Source organism: Schistocerca piceifrons, chromosome 9 (assembly GCF_021461385.2).
Source record: "Schistocerca piceifrons isolate TAMUIC-IGC-003096 chromosome 9, iqSchPice1.1, whole genome shotgun sequence".
NCBI lineage: Eukaryota > Metazoa > Arthropoda > Insecta > Orthoptera > Acrididae > Schistocerca > Schistocerca piceifrons.
In genome coordinates, this window is record NC_060146.1 from 183,007,616 (window position 1) to 183,021,000 (window position 13,385).

Sequence of the window (13,385 nt, forward strand, 5' to 3'; positions counted from 1 at the left end):
TACACAATGGATGTACATCATTTAGTTCCAGTCTGATTAGCGTTGAGCAATTATGAGTATAGGTAAAATGGATTGTAAATCGCACTCTTGAGAAGTATGTGCCGGATAAGTTGATTATGGATAGAAAACATCCACTGCAGCTTAATAATAATATTCAGAATATGCTGAGAAAGAAAAGACTGTAGCATTCTTGGTTCAAAAAAGAATGTGCAAATGATGACAGGGATGAGTCAGTAGAGATTTGTGTGTCTGTGAAATGATCAATGCATGAAGGATATAACAACTACCATTGTTAAAAGATTTTGCTGAGAACGCAAGAAAATTCTGGTCCTACATAAAATTGTCAATTGGCGGAAAGTTTCTATCTAGTCATTATGTGACCAGTTTGGTGTGACAATAGAAGATAGTAAATGAAAAGCTGAAATTTTAAATTTTGTGTAAGAAATGTTTCATACAGAATCATACAATCATACCAATGTTTGACCGTTTTACAGACCCCCGTATGGAGGACATAGTAATAGGCATTGAGAAATCAGTGCCAGAATTGACAAGCAAGAATTGACAACCAATAAGCTGCCAGGTCCAGGTGGAATCCCAAAGAGTACTCTAGGGCACTGGTATCTTGCCTAGCTTCCATTTATCACGAATCTCTTGTCGATTGCAATATTCCTAGTGACTGGGAAAAAGTGTGGATGACTCTCATATATAAGTAGGATACAAGAAAGGACCCACAAAATTACAGACCGATATTCTTAACATTGGTTTGCTGTTGAATTCTTTAGTATATTATATGCTGGAATATACTCAGTTTCTTTGAGACAGATTATCTTATGTCCACAAATCAGCATGGATTTAGAAAGCATTGCTTCTGCTTAGCTGAGCTCGCCTTTCTCTCACATATCACCCTGCAAACCACAAATAAAGGGCAACAGGCAGAGTCCATATTACTTGATTTCCAAAAAGCATTTCACATGGTACTCCACTGCAGACTGGTAACAAAGGTACATGAATGAGTAGCTTGAAGATTTCATAAATAATAGAACCCAGTGTGTTGTCCTCAACTGCAAGTGTTCATCAGTATGAAGAGTATCATCACTGATGGACGGGATGAGAAGTAATCTGCTGCTGTTTCTTGATGATTCTGTTGTGTATGGAACAGTGTTTTTGTTGAGTGACAGGTGATACAAGATAACTAAGACAAAATGTCTAGTTGATTTGATGAATGACAGCTAGCTCTAAATGGAAAAAAAAATGTAAGTTAATACAATGAGTAGGAAAAACAATACTGTGATGTTCGAATATAGCAATAGAAGTGTCCTGCTTGATGCAGCCACTTCAATTAAATATCTAGGCATAACATTGCAGAGTGATAAGAAATGGAATGAGCATGTAATGAGTGTAGTAGTGAAGGGGAATTGTCGACTTCAGTTTATTGGGAGAATTTTTGGGAAGTTGTTTCATCTGTAAAGGAAACAACATATACAACACTAATGTGACTGATTCATGAGTAGTGATCAATAGTTTGGAATCTCCACTGGATCACGTTAAACAAAGGCACTGGAGCATTTCAGGGGCAGGCTGTTAGATTTGTTACTAGTAGGTTCGATCCATGCACAAGTAGGGTGTTACGAAGAGGTCATCAAATTCAAGTTGTGTGAATAATTTGGAATTCTAATAGGAAGGTACTTTGGGAACTAAATGGAGAATTCCAAGAGGGAAGGCAAAATTCTTTTCATAGAACACTACCGAGAAAATATAGAGGATCAGTATTTGAAGATGATTGGAGAATAATTATACCACCACCAGTTTACAGAAGGACCATGAAGATAAGAGAAATTAGGGCTCACATGGAGGCATGCAGTCAATCATATCTTCCTCGGTCTATTTGCAAGTGGCTCAGGAAGGAAAATGACTAGAAGTGGTGAAAGGTACCCTCAACCAACATACGATAGCTTTCAGACTATGTACATAGAAGGAGATGATTTTTTTCTATGGCTCAGCAAAAGAAAGCAGCCTGCGGGCCCTGACCCTTTACACTGAAAAATATCAGTGTGTTGGAAAACAAACCAACATGCTACTACAGCAAATCCTCAATTTTCTTTTGGTCAGAAGCTCACTGGCACCCCAAATAGTAAATAGTGGACAGCCTCACTCTGTTTGCACACCTGAGATGGAGGAGTGTGCGCCACATTTAGTGGACAAAAATCTTGGATCACTGTGTGATGATTAGCAGCAACAGAACACACAACACATCAGTCATTCCCTTCTCTGAGTGGTACATACTAAACAATTTCTGTGTCTATATCGTCTTCAGTACTTCCAGGTTGTATGGCCATAAGATTACCATGCCAGATTACAGTCCCATACATGACTTACAAATGTGTGGTGCAGATCCATTTCTTCCATCCAGGATTTTATTAACTGACAATGTGGAGTTCACAAGAAAAGATGCGTAACACAGTACTTGCCCTCACTATTGTGCTTTCAGATGGCTACAGTATGTGCACACACCAGAGCCACTATCCGGGTGAAGTTTTCCTCCAGCCTGCAGATGGCACACTGATCATTCCCTAATTCTCATAAATGATTTGTTCTGGGGCCTGCACGGCTAGCTTGTGATTTCCCATAATGGCTGGCAGTTACCAATCCCCATTCGATAGGAATATCTGAAGACAATGGCACAAAGTTCTTTTAGTGCTTGCAGAAAAAAAAAATTGAAATGTCTATATTACAGCTCCTGATTCTGATTAGCTGAAAGACCTCAATGCTGCAATAATTTTGTCGAGTGATTGAGAGCTCACTAAATTGAAGAAGTCCACTGGCAGCTCTCACACAGCTGAGTTGGCAAGTTGTGGACTCTGTACAGTGGAGTTGGTATTTTTAAAAAATCCAGAGTTGCTAATTCTTTGTGCTTAACACTGTTATTTTGCATATATGGAAAGACTACAAGACTCTGAATTGCTTGAACATGTGCACGAGTGCAATTTTGTGTACTTTTTTCCAGTTATTCTAGGTATGTTTTCCCTTTTGGTGAGAATGCAGGTACTCAAGAAGAAGAGGCACCTTAGAGTGTGGACTCAATAGCTGGCTGGAGGCAGAATCTGCAGAGCAAAGCAGACTCTGCAAGACTTAACTCAAGAAAATAAATTTTATTTGTTTACATGGAAATCTTGGAGTGTGTCTTCTGACCTAGTGTTTTGAACCGTTTTCCTATTCTGTTGTTGGGGAGATTTTTTCAGATGTTTTGAGGAGCCAGCTGGAGCTAGTATATTGAACTGTTAGCAGTATGCATATTCCAGTCCAGTGGTCAGATCTCGGAATCTTACAGTGGTTACATAGCTAATGGGATTTTAATTATTGCTTTGTAGTAATGACAAGTTAAATCATGTCTTGCAAGAAATACAGGCCAGTGATCCTTATTTAGACAGATTTCAGTGCAAAGATTTAATCTGGATCCAACACCAAGTATTTCCAATTTCATCTACAGAGCAGTAGGTCATGTGATTTGTCTCACGTGCCACACATATTTACAAGTGCAATGATTTTGGCAGAAGTAGCTAATGTGACTTCACTCTATGCCACGAAAGCCCCGAGAGTGGACTAAAGTCAAAGGCTAGAAGGATGCATTGTCATTGCAGGCTGATGAAATCAAATAGTGGTCACATCACAAAAAAAGGTTAAACCATTCTCTAAACAACACAAAAAAAGGAACCACACAAGATGACTGACCATAAAATGTACAAAATGCAACGCTGTTGACTTCAAGACTTAAGTAAGGTACTCAAAAGTGACAACCACGTAAAAGGTATTATAGCTTTTAGTTTTAAAATAATATCATAGGAACTAGAGAAAATTGTGTCACATTTAAAGCCTATAAAGCTTCACACACACTGATATTGGATAAAGTTACTGAAAAATGTTTGGATAACTAAAGAGCTGAAGATATCAGGTAATTTATTCTTTCTCCTTTCTCGATAAAATTACTTGTTGTTTCTGATATAGTCTCCAGAAGTTAACAAACATAATTGCTCATATTAGTGTTACTTACTGGCTCTTCACTGATTTCAGTTTCATACTGACTGATTTCAGTTTCATCATTACTGTAGTCAGTTTCATAATGACGGATTTCAGTTTCATTATATGCAGGACTTTCATGTTTTTCTTGAACATTCTCCTGTAAGAAAAATATAACTGTAGACAAATTACAAAGAACAAACTGCAACCAAAGCATACACTACAAGAAAGTAGGCAAAAAGTTTTAGATCTGTGGATGGGGAATTCTAGCCTGCATTCAAAGGAGAATTTTGTTTTTTTGTTTTATTTGACTAAAGCAAAAAAGTCAGAAAAATCATGCAAGAAATATTGGCTGAAGAACCCAAGGTATAATCAAACACGCCATTTGTTAACAGATCTCCCTTTCTCAAACACTTCGTAACTGATTATACTAAACAGTGAGTTCAGTGTTATTGTACAGCATATAAAATTTTTAAAGTGTAGAACTTGACAGAACAGCTTAGTATTAAGAAAGGGATATATTTAAGAGCAAATTTGGCAAACGGCTACTCTTCTGACTGGTACAAGTTTCAGTTGTCAATAGTAACTGCCTTTACTTCCTAAAAACAAACCTGAGTGGAGCAATAGGGTACACACATTATGTGCCTCTGTTTGTATTTTGTATGGAGGAAAAGAAGGAGAATGGGAAGGGAACATGAAACCTAGAAAATGATCCATATTGAGACAAAATTAAAAAAAAAAATTAGGCTGGTGTGAGTAGGACTCACACTCACAAACTTAATTATGTACAGAGACAGTTCATCCATTCCAGGAATTAAGAACCTTGATGATTTTTGCCTCAACATTCATACTGGCAAGATATCGGTCCCCAGACCCCAAGACTTTTCAAAATGTTTTAATTTCAAGTTTAAAGTCAGATAAGAAATGATAAAAGAAATATTTTTTCATATAATATAATTATAAAATAACAGATTTCTGATTTTTCCCCCATTTAGTTGTACTTCGAAACCTTTCTTCTTGCCGAATTACGAGATTCTATATCAAAGGGAAGACCCCTATAGGGTTCTGATGAGTTAGTTTGGAAGTATCAAAATACGTGACAAATGACGGCATCCTTTTGTTTCATTGATTTATCAGTGTAAGACCATTCAACTGCCAAAGGACAACAGACCTTAGTTTTTGACGTAAATTTCAGGTTGATACATCTATTTATTCCCGGAAAAAAAGGTTCTGAACAGTCAGACAGACAGACACACACAACAATGTGATCCTATAAGGGTTCTGTTTGTATCAACTGAGGTACAGAATCTTAAAAATGAAAGCCATTTTACACAAAACTTGAGTGTCTGCTCTAGAAGAAATGGGAAATACGGATGCAGGTTTCTAAAGAAGCATAAACAGAGTTATCACTACTGCATAATGCCAATAAACAGAACTGAAAATTTTAAACATAATTCCAGTTTACCTGATATAGATGTATAGCTAAACATATTAACAATTTACATTGCCAACCTAACAAAAAATTGGCAAAGTGAGTGTAAAGAGAAAAATTATTTGGGGTTCAGCAGGAGTAAGTTTAATAACGAATAAGAAAACATAAATTTGAACTACCATGAACAGCATATTGTACCAATATCAGAGGCAATATATACACAAAGCCACAATCCACCACAGTATACATGACTTCTACCTGTGCTGATTATGAAGAGACTGAATAGAAAAGGAAAGATGAAATGAAACAAAGTATTCAGTACATCAAAGGAGTTGAAAATTTAACTGTGATTATGGAAATGGAAGAGGATGTAGATGAAGATGAAAAGGGAGATATGAAACTGTGTGAAGAGTTTGACAGAGCACTGGAGGACCTAAGTTGAAACAAGGCCTCGGGAGTAGACAGCGTTCCATTAGAACTACTGATAGCCTTGGGAGAGCCAGTTCAGACAAAACTCTACCATCTGGTGAGCAAGATGTATGAGACGGGTGAAATGCCCTCAGACTTAAAGAAGAATATAATAATTCCAATCCCAAAGAAAGCAATTACCGACCTATCAGTTTAATAAGCCACGGCTGCAAAATACTAACACGAATTCTTTATAGATGAATGGAAAAACTGGTAGATGTCGACCTCGGGGAAGATCAGTTTGGATTCCATAGAAATGTTGGAACATGTGAGGCAATACTGACCCTACGACATATCTTAGAAAATAGATTAAGGAAAGGGCAACCTACGTTTCTAGCTTTTGACAATGTTGACTGGAATACTCTCTTTCAAATTCTGAAGGTGGCAGGGGTAAAATACAGAGAGGAAAAGGCTATTTACAATTTTTACAGAAACCAGATGGCAGTTATAAGAGTCGAAGGACATGAAAGGGAAGCAGTGGTTGGGAAGGGAGTGAGACAGGGTTGTAGCCTCTCCCCGATGTTATTCAACCTGTATACTGAGCAAGCAATGAAGGAAACAAAAGAAACATTCATAGGAATTAAAATCCATGGAGAAGAAATTAAAACTTTGAGGTTCGCTGATGACATTGTAATTCTGTCAGAGACAGCCAAGGACCTGGAAGTGCAGCTGAATGGAATGGACAGTGTCTTGAAAGGAGAAAATAAGATGAACACCAACAAAAGCAAAACAAGGATAATAGAATGTAGTCGAATTAATTTGGGTGATGCTGAGAGGGAATTAGATTAGGAAATGAGACACTTAAAGTAGTAAAGGAGTTTTGCTATTTGGGGAGCAAAATAACTGATGATGGTCAAAGTAGAGAGGATATAAAATGTAGACTGGCAATGGCAAGGAAAGCGTTTCTGAAGAAGAGAAATTTGTTAACATCGAGTATAGATTTAAATGTCAGGAAATCGTTTCTGAAATTATTTGTATGGAGTGTAGCCATGTATGGAAGTTAAACATGGACAATAAATACACTCCTGGAAATTGAAATAAGAACACCGTGAATTCATTGTCCCAGGAAGGGGAAACTTTATTGACACATTCCTGGGGTCAGATACATCACATGATCACACTGACAGAACCACAGGCACATAGACACAGGCAACAGAGCATGCACAATGTCGGCACTAGTACAATGTATATCCACCCTTCGCAGCAATGCAGGCTGCTATTCTCCCATGGAGACGATCGTAGAGATGCTGGATGTAGTCCTGTGGAACGGCTTGCCATGCCATTTCCACCTGGCGCCTCAGTTGGACCAGCGTTCGTGCTGGACGTGCAGACCGCGTGAGACGACGCTTCATCCAGTCCCAAACATGCTCAATGGGGGACAGATCCGGAGATCTTGCTGGCCAGGGTAGTTGACTTACACCTTCTAGAGCACGTTGGGTGGCACGGGATACATGCGGACGTGCATTGTCCTGTTGGAACAGCAAGTTCCCTTGCCGGTCTAGGAATGGTAGAACGATGGGTTCGATGACGGTTTGGATGTACCGTGCACTATTCAGTGTCCCCTCGACGATCACCAGTGGTGTACGGCCAGTGTAGGAGATCGCTCCCCACACCATGATGCCGGGTGTTGGCCCTGTGTGCCTTGGTCGTATGCAGTCCTGATTGTGGCGCTCACCTGCACGGCGCCAAACACGCATACGACCATCATTGGCACCAAGGCAGAAGCGACTCTCATCGCTGAAGACGACACGTCTCCATTCGTCCCTCCATTCACGCCTGTCGCGACACCACTGGAGGCGGGCTGCACGATGTTGGGGCGTGAGCGGAAGACGGCCTAACGGTGTGCGGGACCGTAGCCCAGCTTCATGGAGACGGTTGCGAATGGTCCTCGCCGATACCCCAGGAGCAACAGTGTCCCTAATTTGCTGGGAAGTGGCGGTGCGGTCCCCTACGGCACTGCGTAGGATCCTACGGTCTTGGCGTGCATCCGTGCGTCGCTGCGGTCCGGTCCCAGGTCGACGGGCACGTGCACCTTTCGCCGACCACTGGCGACAACATCGATGTACTGTGGAGACCTCACGCCCCACGTGTTGAGCAATTCGGCGGTACGTCCACCCGGCCTCCCGCATGCCCACTATACGCCCTCGCTCAAAGTCCGTCAACTGCACATACGGTTCACGTCCACGCTGTCGCGGCATGCTTCCAGTGTTAAAGACTGCGATGGAGCTCCGTATGCCACGGCAAACTGGCTGACACTGACGGCGGCGGTGCACAAATGCTGCGGAGCTAGCGCCATTCGACGGCCAACACCGCGGTTCCTGGTGTGTCCGCTGTGCCGTGCGTGTGATCATTGCTTGTACAGCCCTCTCGCAGTGTCCGGAGCAAGTATGGTGGGTCTGACACACCGGTGTCAATGTGTTCTTTTTTCCATTTCCAGGAGTGTAGTTTAGACAAAAAGAGAATAGAAGCTTGCGAAATGTGGTGCTACAGAAGAATGCTGAAGGTTAAATGGGTAGATTATATAACTAATGAGGAGGTACTGAATAGCATTGGGGAGAAGAGGAGTTTGTGGCACAACTTGACTAGAAGAAGGGACTGGTTGGTAGTACACATTCTGAGGCATCAAGGGATCACCAATTTAGTATTGGAGGGCAGTGCGGAGGGTAAAAATCGTAGAGGGAGACCAAGAAATGAATACACTGAACAGATTCAGAAGGATGTAGGCTGCAGTAGGTACTGGGAGATGATGAAGCTTGCACAGGATAGAGTAGCATGGAGAGTTGCATCAAACCAGTCTCTGGACTGAAGACCACAACAACAACAATGGCCTGTAACATAATGATGGAAGAAGGAAAAATTTTAGGACATGAATCAGGAGTAAGGAACAAACAAGGAAACTAACTGCTAGAATTTTGTACAGAGCTCAATTTAACCACTGTAAACAATGCATTCAAAAATAATGGAAGAAAGCAGTATACATGGAAAAGGCCTAAAGACATTTGTAGGTTTAAGACTATCATGCCATCATGTAATGTGAGACTTATAACTCCAGTTCCAAACTGCATAACATCTGCAGGAGCAGATGTGAACTGTAACTACAGTATTTTGATTGAAAAACATAAACTAAATCTTGACAAATTGAAGAAAGCTAGGAAATTAAGAAGATAGGATATGGATAAGTTGAAACAATCTGAGCTTGACTGACTGTAAAACAGAGAATTAGATTATGTCTATTTGAAATGGGAGGAAGGAATATGACACAAAAGGTATGAGTAGCTTTGCTAGATGAAATAGTGGCAGTAGGAGAGGATCAAACAGTTACAAAGAAAGGGCCAGCACAAATTCTACAGGTCAAAGGAGAAAATTTAAAGATGCAACAAATGAAACATGCAAAATGAAGTAAACACTCCTAAAAAAGAATTTGACAGGAATTTCAAAACAAAAAACCACGAAGTGCTAACAGAGAGATACAGAGCTTTAAAAGCATAAAAAAGATGGATACCATGTACAGGAACATTAAATAAACCTTTGAAATAGGAAAAGTACCCACATGAACATCAAGATAGCTAATGAGAAGCCAGTACAAACAATGGAAGGATAAGCTGAAACAGGAAGGAATACATCCAAAAGTGATGATACTGTGAGAATTATTTGACAGATGAATGAAAGACCTAAGTTGAAACAAGGCACCTGGAGCAGACAACACTCCATCAGAATTTAAAAGCCTATGGAGAACCAATCATGACAACGCTATTCCAGCCAGTATAAAGGATGTATGAGACAAGTGAAATATCCCCAGACTGTAAGAAGAATGTAACAGTCCCAGTTACGAAGAAGGCTGGTACCAATAGGTGTAACTAAACTGATGGTCCAGTAAGCTGTGGTTACAAATTACTGACACAAAATATGTCCAGAAAATAGCTGGTCTGGAAGAAATAAGGAAATCACAGAAGCAAAACTGATTCAAATCATTACTGCTGAAGACAGATTGAAGAAAAGCAAATGTATAATTACAGTATTTGAAGATTTAAAAGCGTTTGACAATGATGTCATGCTACATATAAAATTCTGAAGTTTCAGAGATAAATAAAGAGAGATAAAAGGTTAACTACAATTTCTACACAAAGCAGTCCTGAAGGTCGAAAAATTGTAACGGGAGGCAGTAAATGAGCAGGGAGTGACACAGGGTAGAAGCATATAACCCTTATTATTCAATCCGTACATTGAAGTGTTGAGGGAAGAAAAATGAAAAGCTTTAATGATTACTGCTGCAGCTGTAATTCTGACAGAAACAGCAAAGAACTAGGAATATCAGTGGAATTGAATGAATAGTGCCTTGAAAATATGTTATAAGATGAACATCAATAATAATAAAACTTGGATGAAGGAATGTAGTCAAATAAAACCATGAAACCTCATGGCAGATTAAAAATGTATGCTGGACTGAAACTTGAACTCGAGGCCTGTGTCTTTTGTGGGCAAGTTCTCTACTGACAGCTACCCAAGCATGACTCGGGCCATGTCCTCACAGCTTCAATTCTCGAGTATCTTGGCACCTACCTTTCAAACTTCATTCCAGAAATTAAAACATGTTGTGCTGAGGGAATCAGATTTGAAAATGTGACAAGAAGAGTAGAAGATAAGATGTGCTATTTGGACAGCAAATGGGAAGAAAGCAACTTGTGGTGTAACCCAGCTAAAAAAAGCTTCAGTAGATACAACACAGTGTAAACCATCAAGCAATGGATGAAGATGAAATGGGAGATACGATACTGCGTGAAGAGTTTGACAGAGCACTGAAAGACCTGAGTCGAAACAAGGCCCCGGGAGTAGACAAAATTCCATTAGAACTACTGACGCCCTTGGGAGAGCCAGTCCTGACAAAACTCTACCATCTGGTGAGCAAGATGTATGAGACAGGCGAAATACCCTCAGACTTCAAGAAGAATATAATAATTCCAATCCCAAAGAAAGCTAGATGTTAAGTCCTATAGTGCTCAGAGCCAGCCCCCAAAGAAAGCAGGTGTTGACAGATGTGTAAATTACCGAACTATCAGTTTAGTAAGTCACAGCTGCAAAATACTAACACGAATTCTTTACAGATGAATGGAAAAACTGGTAGAAGCCGACCTCGGGGAAGATCAGTTTGGATTCCGTAGAAACATTGGAACACGTGAGGCAATACTGACCTTATGACTTATCTTAGAAGAAAGATTAAGGAAAGGCAAACCTACATTTCTAGCATTTGTAGAGTTAGAGCTTTTGACAATGTTGACTGGAGTGCTCTCTTTCAAATTCTAAACGTGGCAGCAGTAAAATACAGTGAGCGAAAGTCAATTTAGAATTTATACAGAAACCAGATGGCAGTTATAAGAGTCGAGGGGCATGAAAGGGAAGCAGTAGTGGGAAGGGAGTGAGACAGGGTTGTAGTCTCTCCCCGATGTTATTCAATCTGTATATTCAGCAAGCAGTAAAGGAAACAAAAGAAAAATTTGGAGTAGGTATTAAAATCCATGGAGAAGAAATAAAAACTTTGAGGTTCGCCGATGACATTGTAATTCTATCAGAGAGAGCAAAGGACTTGGAAGAGCAGTTGAACGGAATGGGTAGTGTCTTAAAAGGAGGATATACGATGAACATCAACAAAAGGAAAACGAGGATAATGGAATGTAGTCGAATTAAGTCGGGTGATGCTGTGGGAATTAGATTAGGAAATGAGACACTTAAAGTAGTAAAGGAGTTTTGCTATTAGGGGAGCAAAATAACTGAAGATGGTCAAAGTAGAGAAGATATAAAATGTAGACTGGCAATGGCAAGGAAAGCGTTTCTGAAGAAGAGAAATTTGTTAACATTGAGTATAGATTTAAGTGTCAGGAAGTTGTTTCTGAAAATATTTGTATGGAGTGTAGCCATGTATGGAAGTGAAACGTGGACGATAAATTGTGTGGACAAGAAGAGAATAGAAGCTTTCGAAATGTGGTGCTACAGAAGAATGCTGAAGATTAGATGGATAGATCACATAACTAATGATGAAGTATTGAATAGAATTGCAGAGAAGAGGAGTTTGTGGTGCAACTTGACTAGAAGAAGGGACCGGTTAGTAGGACATGTTCTGAGGCATCAAGGGATCACAAATTTAGCATTGGAGGGCAGCGTGGAGGGTAAAAATCATAGAGGGAGACCAAGAGATGAATACACTAAGCAGATTCAGAAGAATGTAGGCTGCAGTAGGTACTGGGAGATGAAGAAGCTTGCACAGGATAGGGTAGCATGGAGAGCTGGATCAAACCAGTCCCAGGACTGAAGACCACAACAACAACAACAACAACAACAACAACAACAGGGCACAATTGTTTTGTAAGCTATCATCTTAGTAGACTGACAGCGTTTTCCCACACTTGAACCAAAATCTGCCACTCGCTTGACCTCTGACTGAACCTGTACAATCATTCCTTTTCATATCCTCAGAAATTTTTACATCCAGATAGGCCTACTAGTACTAGTAGGCTAATTCCTATTGTAGCCCACTGATAATGCACACACTGGACACTACTTTTCTCTGCTTTGTGAAATGCACAATTCCACTTTTCTGAACATTTAGAGCAGGTTGACACTCTTCATAACACTTTGAAAACATTACCAAGGTCTGACTGGGTATTCTGTAGTCTCTTCTGATAGTATTCCTGACAGATAACTGCATTTTCTGCAAAACGTTAATATCATCTATCAGGTCATTAATATGTGACATGAGCTGGAAGGATTCCAACACACTTCACTAGGACATGCTTCACGTTACTTCTACTTCTGTCAGTGATAACATTATCCAACTTAATATGATGCATTCTTCCTATCAACAAATCCTCAATCCATTCACAAATTTTGTTTGATATCTCAAATTAATGTATTTCCTTAATTAATGCTGGTGTGGTAGTGAGTCAAATGCTGTCTGAAAATCAAGAAATACTGTAACCACGTGACTGTATATTAGAACCCATAATGATTAGTACGAAGGTGATCATTCAGTTTGAAATTTTTCATTTTGTTTGCATTCAGAATGTTGATGTTATGGTCTTCTGTCCACACTCTGGTTTTTTATACAGCTCCTCATGTGTCCTGTACAAGCCTCTTCACCTGTGCATAACTGGTGCACCCCGTATTCACTTTAATGTGTTTACTGGCTCAAACTTTCTTCTCCTATTTCATTTTTCACACTCCAGTCCACTAGTAAATTGGTTAGTACATGGTGCCACAAAATGAGTTACAGCAAACAATCCCTGGTACTTGTCAAGTATTGCCATAATGCTCTTTTCCCCTCAATTCTCTGTAGCTCATCAATAGTTATTGGCTCTACCCACCAAATTATCAACATTTTTCTAAAACATCAATTTTCAAAAGCTTCTGCTTATTGTGCATGTTTTACTTCTGCACAGAGCTACCCTTCAAACAAAAGCTTTCAGAAAAGACTTGTTAA

The 13,385-nt window shown here is 39.8% G+C and overlaps 1 protein-coding gene across 1 annotated transcript in view; it reads right to left on the bottom strand.

The window, feature by feature from the left end:
- Positions 1-13,385, bottom strand: part of LOC124717140 — a 295,935-nt gene that overhangs the window by 276,136 nt on the left and 6,414 nt on the right. The window contains exon 2 of the mRNA XM_047243888.1: positions 4,049-4,174. Within this exon, the coding sequence (XP_047099844.1) occupies positions 4,049-4,174 (126 nt within the window). The remainder of the gene's footprint in view (positions 1-4,048; positions 4,175-13,385) is intronic.